This window comes from Coregonus lavaretus, assembly GCF_964263955.1.
Source record: "Coregonus lavaretus genome assembly, chromosome: 31".
NCBI lineage: Eukaryota > Metazoa > Chordata > Actinopteri > Salmoniformes > Salmonidae > Coregonus > Coregonus lavaretus.
Genome location: NC_140018.1, coordinates 20,664,300 through 20,675,251, shown reverse-complemented (window position 1 = coordinate 20,675,251; position 10,952 = coordinate 20,664,300). Strand labels below are relative to the sequence as shown.

The 10,952-nt window shown below is 40.7% G+C and overlaps 1 protein-coding gene and 1 long non-coding RNA gene across 2 annotated transcripts; both read right to left on the bottom strand.

Moving 5' to 3' along the window:
- Positions 1-531: 531 nt before the first annotated feature.
- LOC311106798 (uncharacterized protein) lies at positions 532-5,052 on the bottom strand (the record flags this gene model as incomplete). Its single annotated transcript, XM_084149180.1, has 16 exons — positions 4,922-5,052; positions 4,735-4,804; positions 4,498-4,652; positions 4,352-4,415; positions 3,878-3,978; positions 3,619-3,685; positions 3,249-3,530; positions 2,481-2,683; positions 2,210-2,276; positions 2,022-2,110; positions 1,779-1,794; positions 1,312-1,509; positions 1,024-1,226; positions 850-906; positions 608-671; positions 532-539 (listed from the first exon to the last, which is right to left on the bottom strand). The coding sequence occupies exons 3-16, from the start codon at positions 4,528-4,530 to the stop codon at positions 532-534; spliced, it is 1,452 nt and encodes a 483-aa protein (XP_084005306.1). The 5' UTR covers positions 4,531-4,652; positions 4,735-4,804; positions 4,922-5,052.
- A 2,689-nt stretch (positions 5,053-7,741) lies between these two features.
- Positions 7,742-8,276, bottom strand: LOC311107000. Its single transcript, XR_014610373.1, has 3 exons — positions 8,198-8,276; positions 7,927-7,993; positions 7,742-7,827 (listed from the first exon to the last, which is right to left on the bottom strand). It is a non-coding gene; the product is annotated as an uncharacterized lncRNA (long non-coding RNA).
- Positions 8,277-10,952: the final 2,676 nt, after the last annotated feature.

The window sequence follows — 10,952 nt, the reverse complement described above, 5'->3', positions numbered from 1 at the left end:
CCTAATAATGAAAACAATAAATCACAAAATGTAATAATCATCAGAAAATGTACTTTCTGCAATTGATTTCAGTTATAGTCATTGGATGCATTACAAAAGGACCACACAATGTGTATGGTGCTCAGTAAGGGGGAAGTATCAGAATCAATATCAGTATTTATGCAATAGCAGTATTTATGCAATACTGTTTACACACTTCTTTATCTTATAAGGGGAGTGTTCTGGTCCTCTGTAAGACATACAATGGAGGGTCGAAAACCACGGCAGATAATGTCACAACAGCAGCAACAGCTTGTCTCCTGAGAAGAGATTAACATACTGCATGTCAACTTCCTTTGGAAAGAATTAGATATCTGTTTAGAGCAACCAAAATATTTGATTTCTAGTTCATAACATGAAAAATATGACTTTCTAATTATACATACGCTGGAGGGTAGAAAACAGCAGCAGCAGATGTTGAGGAACTTGTAACAACAGCTTGTCTCCTGAGAAGAGATTAACATACTGCATGTCAACTTCCTTTGGAAAGAATTAGATATCTGTTTAGAGCAACCAAAATATTTGATTTCTAGTTCATAACATGAAAAATATGACTTTCTAATTATACATACGCTGGAGGGTAGAAAACAGCAGCAGCAGATGTTGAGGAACTTGTAACAACAGCTTGTCTCCTGAGAAGAGATTAACATACTGCATGTCAACTTCCTTTGGAAAGAATTAGATATCATTTTAGAGCAACCAAAATATTTGATTTCTAGTTTATAACATAAAAAAATATCATGTTCATATTACTAATAAACATACAAGTGTAGAGTGAATGTGGAATATAACAAAGGTAAAGCAAACTACCATTGGCTGTACAGTTTGCCTCTCATGAGCCCTATTGACTCGTGCTTCATTTTTAGTCTGAAAGAAAAAGTGGAAAGAATAGCAACGTTTCTATTAGTTTCTATGGTACATTATCTACAGAGTGATTCAGTACTGAATTAAAACATTTAAAATGGTGATTAAATGATACAATACCTCAGGACGTATGTCAAGCTTCTTCAAAATGTCTTTGACTGCTGCTTCATTGCGTGGACACTCCAGTAGTCCTTTGCTCTCATGGAAGAGACAGTCCACTGTGAGTATTACATCACCTCTGGTCACTAGTCTGCTACTGTCAGGTACAGTGTAGTCTGGATCGAAGGAGTGATGCAGCACTACCAGAATGACAGGTTTACCAGCTGTCGAGAGAGGGGATAAAAATAACAATAATCACGTAAAACATACATTAATGTTTTGAAAATGTTCTTCATGGATATTGATTACCTGGAATCTGCTTCAGTGCTGCTTCAATATCAGTCCCAGACCGAGAGACAATGGAACAGAAAGCCAAGATGACATCACTCTCCTCTAGTGACGTCACTTTAGTTAAGTGTCTATTGGCAGTGAGATGATCAAATAATTTCTCATGAGACCCCAGAGTATTCCCAGTCACAACAGTGAAGATTTTGTCCATCCTCGACCCTATAGAGATACAGGAAATGTCTGAGGTAAACTAGAAAGGTTTGTCAGATCTTTAAGCCCCGATCACTCTGATCAACCCACAAGTATTCACTTCAGTGGATGAACCCTCAGTCTACTCCATGATAACCACTTTTAACATGGTTTCATGGATATTGATTACCTTGAAGGGAACACCCTGCTTGACAGTAGGTAACCGTTTCAAAAGGCCCTGGGACACCTATTTATTGTGCAACATATTATATTAATGTTACATTTATATCAGTACTTACTTTTTGGATAGTCCTGCTGCAACAGAAAGGAAAGTTTAGTTCCCTTTTAAAAGATAATAGAAAATACTGTGTTAATTGTTGGGGGGGAAATATTCATTTCAAAAGTCCAACATAATTGCGATAAGCAGACTGTTATGTTTCATTCATCATAATGTCTATGAGTTATGAGGTAACTCTATTAGTTATTAAACATCAACATAATGCCTAGAAGAAAACAGTCATAGATGGAGCCTTTATGCCAACCTGTTTAGGTTGGCTTGTAATCGCAGAGTTCTTGGGACCTGGAGGGCGTTTGTCAACTCCAGTGTTGATGTTAGCATCGTTAACAGCATCTAAAAAAACAATAGCAAAAACCAGCAGTGAGTGAGGACTGAATGACAATGCATTGCCTAAACAAAGTGTCAAAATGAATCCCCATATGCTGACTGTACCTTCAGGTGGATGTGAAGCAGCGGGCGGGATCTGTCTGGTCTTCTCTGGAGCAGCAGGCTTACTTGTCTAGAAAGGAGAGGTTGTTACTCATTGATCCAAAACAATGACCAATAAATAATAATTTATTCTAATACTAGTTTTAAATTACTACTATTATTAAAGACAATTGCGCATTCCCTAATAAAATATTTTTAGTGTGAAATCTCTGCTGATGCATGTGTATTGTATTTAATAGTAAGTTGTTTACTGACAAGAATAAGGATGAACTACCTTTGGCTGTATTTCTGGCCTGTCCAGAATCTTTCTAATTGCTTCTTCATTGCGAGGACACTTCAGTAGTCCTTTGCTCTCATGAAAGAGACAGTCCACTGTGAGTATTACATCACCTCTGGTCACTAGTCTGCTACTGTCAGGTACAGTGTAGTCTGAGTTGAAGGTGTGATGCAGCACTACCAGAATGACAGGTTTACCATCTGTCAAAAGAGAAAAAAAATATCAACATCAACGATAGAACTGGATTAGTACAGTACAGTGACAATTGCTAAATATAGTGTGACAAGCATAAAGTACTGTTGCAGAGGAATATCATTTCGATGAAAATATAGTGCTGAACTTATAGGGGCAATGTGTAGATGCTACATCCCCTTTTGGACTTACAAATTAATTATATATACCCATTGATTCTTGAAGAATATACAGTAACTTATAAATACCGTAGATGAACTGTCATACTCCATCAGAACACAAAATATACGCTTGTTTTACTCCAATGTTTGTAAACAATGTACAAGTAAACAATCACTGTATAGCCTGTAAACATGGTTAAAGCTATAATTGTATATCATGGATGGTCAGTTCTTGCGTCCCTAGCTCGGTCTATGAATTTGAGACTGGTTACATTTCTCCAGCCCCATTCCTTCAGCTTTTTGGTGGGGGGACCACTTTGTTATTGTTATAACTGCGGAAGATATAAGGAAGATTGTAATTGCATCAGATTTGTGTGTGCATTGAATCTAAATGACATCCTGACTGAATTACCTGGAATCTGCTGCAGTGCTGCTTCAATATCAGTCCCAGCACGAGAGATGATGGGACAGAAAGACAAGATGACATCACTCTGCTCTGGTGACATCACCTCAGTCAGACCTCTTTGTGTGGTGAGACGATGATTGAATTCCACATGAGACCCCAGAGTATTCCCAGCCAAAAAAGTGAAGAATTTCTCCATCCTCAACATATTTTCAGCATTCTTGGGGCCTGGGGGATGTTTGTTTCCGCTTGTTGTGGAGTCGTAAACTCCAGTGTCCTTGTTAGTAGTATCTAACCAACAAGGAAACGCAGCATTTAGCAGGGATTGGATGACAATGCATAGCCTAAATAAAGTGTCAAAATTAATCCCTTTAGATACCTGCAGGTGTTTGTGCTGCAGCTGGGAGAGGCTGGTTGTTCATCTCTGGAGCACTAGTCTTATTTTTCTAGGAAGGAAAGGTTGAGACTTTATTGGTCCAGAATATTCTACACGTTTTCCTATGTAAAAGTCCAATGTGAAGGCACATTGTCAAAGACTTTATCACCTATGGAAAATCTGTTAATGATATAACTCCAATAGCCGACATCTACAGCACCTCTTAGAAAATGTTAATCATTAGCTGTAGCCTGTAACCTACCTCTTTAGTTTTGCTTTCATGTTCAACATTCTTGGGGCCTGGGGGATGGTTTCCATCTGCTCTTGTAAGGTTGTGAAATCCGGTGTCGTCATTAGTAGCATCTAAAAAATAATAATTAGTAATCCGGAGTCTGTGTACCACTTGGTTTGCAAGTGAACAAGTTACAATACATAATCTGGAATGTATCATTAATTGAAGTGACCATTGAACAGCAGGAAATCTTACGGGTTGTAGCTTTAATGACAATGCAGAGCCTAAATAAAGTGTGAAAATGTATCCTCTAGATCCCTCAAACTCAACTCTGGACCTCGAAGCCAGTTCCACTGCGTTTTTTCATTGTTCCCCTCTAATCAGGGACCGATTTAGTCCTGGGACACCAGGTGGATGCAATTAATTATCAGGTAGAACAGAAAACCAACAGGCTCCGGACCTCGTAGGTTAAGAGTTGAATACCCCTGCAGATGGTGACTATACCTTCAGGTGTTGCAGCAGCTGGGGAGGGCTGACTAGTCTCTTCTGGAATAGTGGGCTTACTCGTCTAGAAAAAAAGGTGATTTACTGGTTCATAACATTCTTTAGAGAACATTGATGTGTTTTCATTCAGTATAGTTGAAATCTACCTCTGTAGTTTTGCTTTGAAGTTTTACATCCATGGGGACTGGAGGACGTTTGTTTTTGTCTTCTCTTGTACTATCTTGAACTCCAGTGTCTACATCTGCATGAAGCTGGTTTGGATCTTCACATGTTGAGTCTCTGGCCTCCTTGATGACAGCATCTAACAAACAAATATCCCCATGTCTCCATCAGTGCATGATCAGATGGCAGTTTGATTACGCGTCACTACTCATAATGCTTACCTTCAGATGCTTTAGCAGGAGCTGGAGAGGGCTGGTTGGTTGGTTCTGGAGTAGTACTACACCTTTTTGCCTGAAAAAGAGAGGTTGATATTTTTGGTAATTCAAAGACAAATTCACAGTAGGTTTGACATTAAGAACATCTCATAGAACAAGGCCATAGTATGTAATCTGTTGCACTTATTCCTACCTCTTCTGTTTTGCTTTGAAGTTCAACATCCTTGGCCCCTGGGGGAAGTTCATTTCTGTCTTCTCTTGCACTGTCCTGAATTTCAGGGTCTACATTTGCATTAGGTTGGCTTGGATCTTCGGCCTTGTTGATGATAGCAGCATCTAACAAAAACAAATATCCCAATACTTCATAATAAGGCAATATGAAGGGAACACTGCTGCTACCTCAAACTCAAACCAAGGCACATGAATTGAGGAGCAAACTGAAGTAATTAGGAAAATCAGTAACTCTTGGAGGACGGTGAAAATTAATAAAGGTGCTTCTTTATTGTTAAAAGGCAAAACCAATGCATTTAGCCCTCTGCCACAAGGGTTTTAAATTTACAGACAGAATAATGGAGGGGCCTTTTATACATAACAAGATGGCTGGTGTGGTGATACTGATGGATTGTCAGCACTGATGGTTTGCTTACATAGCCGGTTAGGAGAACTAAAGTAGCAGGTTAGTAGAATTAATGTGGCAGGTTAGGAGAACTAACGTGGCAGGTTAGGATCATTAATGTAGCAGGTAGGAGAATGAGTTTAAGGTTAGGAAAAGGGTTAAGGTTACTATAAGCTCCACTCCGTTGATCTAAACTCAGCAAAAAAAGAAACATCCCTTTTTCAGGACCCTGTCTTTCAAAGATAAATCAAAATAACTTCACAGATCTTCATTGTAAAGGGTTTAAACACTGTTTCCCATGCTTGTTCAATTAACCATAAACAATTAATGAACATGCACCTGTGGAACGGTCGTTAAGACACTAACGGCTTACAGGCGGTAGGCAATTAAGGTCACAGTTATGAAAACTTAGGACACTAAAGAGGCCTTTCAATGACTCTGAAAAACACCAAAATAAAGATGCCCAGGGTCCCTGCTCATCTGCGTGAACGTGCCTTAGGCATGCTGCAAGGAGGCATGAGGACTGCAGATGTGGCCAGGGCAATAAATTGCAATGTTTGTACTGTGAGACGCCTAAGACAGCGCTACAGGGAGACAGGACGGACAGCTGATTGTCCTCGCAGTGGCAGACCACGTGTAACAACACCTGCACAGGATCGGTACATCCGAACATCACACCTGCGGGACTGGTACAGGATGGCAACAACAACTGCCCGAGTTACACCAGGAACGCACAATCCCTCCATCAGTGCTCAGACTGTCCGCAATAGGCTGAGAGAGGCTGGACTGAGGGCTCGTAGGCCTGTTGTAAGGCAGGTCCTCACCAGACATCACCGGCAACAACGTTGCCTATGGGCACAAACCCACCGTCGCTGGACCAGACAGGACTGGCAAAAAGGGCTCTTCACTGATGAGTCGCGGTTTTGTCTCACCAGGGGTGATGATCGGATTCGGGTTTATTGTCGAAGGAATGAGCGTTACACAGAGGCCTGTACTCTGGAGCAGGATCGATTTGGAGGTGGAGGGTCCGTCATGGTCTGGGGCGGTGTGTCACAGCATCATCAGACTGAGCTTGTTGTCATTCCAGGCAATCTCAACGCTGTGCGTTACAGGGAAGACATCCTCCTCCTTCATGTGGTACCTTTCCTGCAGGCTCATCTTGACATGACCCTCCAGCATGACAATGCCACCAGCCATACTGCTCGTTCTGTGCGTGATTTCCTGCAAGACAGGAATGTCAGTGTTCTGCCATGGCCAGTGAAGAACCCGGATCTCAATCGCATTGAGCACGTCTGAGACCTGTTGGATCGGAGGGTGAGGGCTAGGGCCATTCCCCACAGATATGTCAGGGAACTTGCAGGTGCCTTGGTGGAAGAGTGGGGTAACATCTCACAGCAAGAACTGGCAAATCTGGTGCAGTCCATGAGGAGATGCACTGCAGTACCCAATGCTTGTTTAAACAGTCACTGAGATTATGTTTGCTTATCAATGCAAAATAGGCTACATTGATGCATAGCATATAGATCAGATCAAGGAACCAAGCAAGCAAGCTTCATTACCTACACAACACTCCCCCACCGCTATGGAAGGGATGATACCGCACGTTACAATTTATATGTGGCTCAGAGCGCATCGATTGTCGGAGTGCATTACAAGGAGCCGCCCCTTTTGTGACGAAAAACGACATTTACAATACTGCGATACGCTCCGTAGTGTCAGTCTCTGTAGGGTATAAATCGGCCTTTAGGCTTCGCTAAAACGTTAGTTGTCAACAACTGTTATCCCCGACACGACAACTAGATGGAGCTGTACTGGTAGCCACAACCATACCAACTATCAGTCTCGACAAACCATCAGTATATAACACCGGGTTCAGTGACCTGTATAGAGATACAGGAAATGTCTGAGGTAAACTAGAAAGGTTTGTCAGATCTTTAAGCCCCGATCACTCTGATCAACCCACAAGTATTCACTTCAGTGGATGAACCCTCAGTCTACTCCATGATAACCACTTTTAACATGGTTTCATGGATATTGATTATCTTGAAGGGAACATCCTGCTTGACAGTAGGTAACCATTTCAAAAGGCCCTAGGGCACCTATTTATTGTGCAACATATTATATTAATGTTACATTTATATCAGTACTTACTTTTTGGATAGTCCTGCTGCAACAGAAAGGAAAGTTTAGTTCCCTTTTAAAAGATAATAGAAAATACTGTGTTAATTGTTGGGGGGAAAATATTCATTTCAAAAGTCCAACATAATTGCGATAAGCAGACTGTTATGTTTCATTCATCATAATGTCTATGAGTTATGAGGTAACTCTATTAGTTATTAAACATCAACATAATGCCTAGAAGAAAACAGTCATAGATGGAGCCTTTATGCCAACCTGTTTAGGTTGGCTTGTAATCGCAGAGTTCTTGGGACCTGGAGGGCGTTTGTCAACTCCAGTGTTGATGTTAGCATCGTTAACAGCATCTAAAAAAACAATAGCAAAAACCAGCAGTGAGTGAGGACTGAATGACAATGCATTGCCTAAACAAAGTGTCAAAATGAATCCCCATATGCTGACTGTACCTTCAGGTGGATGTGAAGCAGCGGGCGGGATCTGTCTGGTCTTCTCTGGAGCAGCAGGCTTACTTGTCTAGAAAGGAGAGGTTGTTACTCATTGATCCAAAACAATGACCAATAAATAATAATTTATTCAAATACTAGTTTTAAATTACTACTATTATTAAAGACAATTGCACATTCCCTAATAAAATATTTTTGGTGTGAAATCTCTGCTGATGCATGTGTATTGTATTTAATAGTAAGTTGTTTACTGACAAGAATAAGGATGAACTACCTTTGGCTGTATTTCTGGCCTGTCCAGAATCTTTCTAATTGCTTCTTCATTGCGTGGACACTCCAGTAGTCCTTTGCTCGCATGGAACAGATAGTCCACTGTGAGTATTACATCACCTCTGGTCACTAGTCTGCTACTGTCAGGTACAGTGTAGTCTGAGTTGAAGGTGTGATGCAGCACTACCAGAATGACAGGTTTACCAGCTGTCGAAAGAGAAACAAAATGTCAACATCAACGATAGAACTGGATTAGTACAGTACAGTGACAATTGCTAAATATAGTGTGACAAGCATAAATTACTGTTGCAGAGGAATATCATTTCGATGAAAATATAGTGCTGAACTTATAGGGGCAATGTGTAGTTGCTACATCCCCCTTTGGACTTACAAATTAATTATATATACCCATTGATTCTTGAAGAATATACAGTAACTTATAAATACCGTAGATGAACTGTCATACTCCATCAGAACACAAAATATACGCTTGTTTTACTCCAATGTTTGTAAACAATGTACAAGTAAACAAACACTGTATAGCCTGTAAACATGGTTAAAGCTATAATTGTATATCATGGATGGTCAGTTCTTGCGTCCCTAGCTCGGTCTATGAATTTGAGACTGGTTACATTTCTCCAGCCCCATTCCTTCAGCTTTTTGGTGGGGGGACCACTTTGTTATTGTTATAACTGCGGAAGATATAAGGAAGATTGTAATTGCATCAGATTTGTGTGTGCATTGAATCTAAATGACATCCTGACTGAATTACCTGGAATCTGCTGCAGTGCTGCTTCAATATCAGTCCCAGCACGAGAGATGATGGGACAGAAAGACAAGATGACATCACTCTGCTCTGGTGACATCACCTCAGTCAGACCTCTTTGTGTGGTGAGACGATGATTGAATTCCACATGAGACCCCAGAGTATTCCCAGCCACAACAGTGAAGAATTTCTCCATCCTCAACATATTTTTAGCATTCTTGTGGCCTGGGGGATGTTTGTTTCCGCTTGTTGTGGCGTCGTAAACTCCAGTGTCCTTGTTAGTAGTATCTAACCAACAAGGAAACGCAGCATTTAGCAGGGATTGGATGACAATGCATAGCCTAAATAAAGTGTCAAAATTAATCCCTTTAGATACCTGCAGGTGTTTGTGCTGCAGCTGGGAGAGGCTGGTTGTTCATCTCTGGAGCACTAGTCTTATTTTTCTAGGAAGGAAAGGTTGAGACTTTATTGGTCCAGAATATTCTACACGTTTTCCTATGTAAAAGTCCAATGTGAAGGCACATTGTCAAAGACTTTATCACCTATGGAAAATCTGTTAATGATATAACTCCAATAGCCGACATCTACAGCACCTCTTAGAAAATGTTAATCATTAGCTGTAGCCTGTAACCTACCTCTTTAGTTTTGCTTTCATGTTCAACATTCTTGGGGCCTGGGGGATGGTATCCATCTGCTCTTGTAAGGTTGTGAAATCCGGTGTCGTCATTAGTAGCATCTAAAAAAGAATAATTAGTAATCCGGAGTCTGTGTACCACTTGGTTTGCAAGTGAACAAGTTACAATACATAATCTGGAATGTATCATTAATTGAAGTGACCATTGAACAGCAGGAAATCTTACGGGTTGTAGCTTTAATGACAATGCAGAGCCTAAATAAAGTGTGAAAATGTATCCTCTAGATCCCTCAAACTCAACTCTGGACCTCGAAGCCAGTTCCACTGCGTTTTTTCATTGTTCCCCTCTAATCAGGGACCGATTTAGTCCTGGGACACCAGGTGGATGCAATTAATTATCAGGTAGAACAGAAAACCAACAGGCTCCGGACCTCGTAGGTTAAGAGTTGAATACCCCTGCAGATGGTGACTATACCTTCAGGTGTTGCAGCAGCTGGGGAGGGCTGACTAGTCTCTTCTGGAATAGTGGGCTTACTCGTCTAGAAAAAAAGGTGATTTACTGGTTCATAACATTCTTTAGAGAACATTGATGTGTTTTCATTCAGTATAGTTGAAATCTACCTCTGTAGTTTTGCTTTGAAGTTTTACATCCATGGGGACTAGAGGACGTTTGTTTTTGTCTTCTCTTGTACTATCTTGAACTCCAGTGTCTACATCTGCATGAAGCTGGTTTGGATCTTCACATGTTGAGTCTCTGGCCTCCTTGATGACAGCATCTAACAAACAAATATCCCCATGTCTCCATCAGTGCATGATCAGATGGCAGTTTGATTACGCGTCACTACTCATAATGCTTACCTTCAGATGCTTTAGCAGGAGCTGGAGAGGGCTGGTTGGTTGGTTCTGGAGTAGTACTACACCTTTTTGCCTGAAAAAGAGAGGTTGATATTTTTGGTAATTCAAAGACAAATTCACAGTAGGTTTGACATTAAGAACATCTCATAGAACAAGGCCATAGTATGTAATCTGTTGCACTTATTCCTACCTCTTCTGTTTTGCTTTGAAGTTCAACATCCTTGGCCCCTGGGGGAAGTTCATTTCTGTCTTCTCTTGCACTGTCCTGAATTTCAGGGTCTACATTTGCATTAGGTTGGCTTGGATCTTCGGCCTTGTTGATGATAGCAGCATCTAACAAAAACAAATATCCCAATACTTCATAATAAGGCAATATGAAGGGAACACTGCTGCTACCTCAAACTCAAACCAAGGCACATGAATTGAGGAGCAAACTGAAGTAATTAGGAAAATCAGTAACTCTTGGAGGACGGTGAAAATTAATAAAGGTGCTTCTTTATTGTT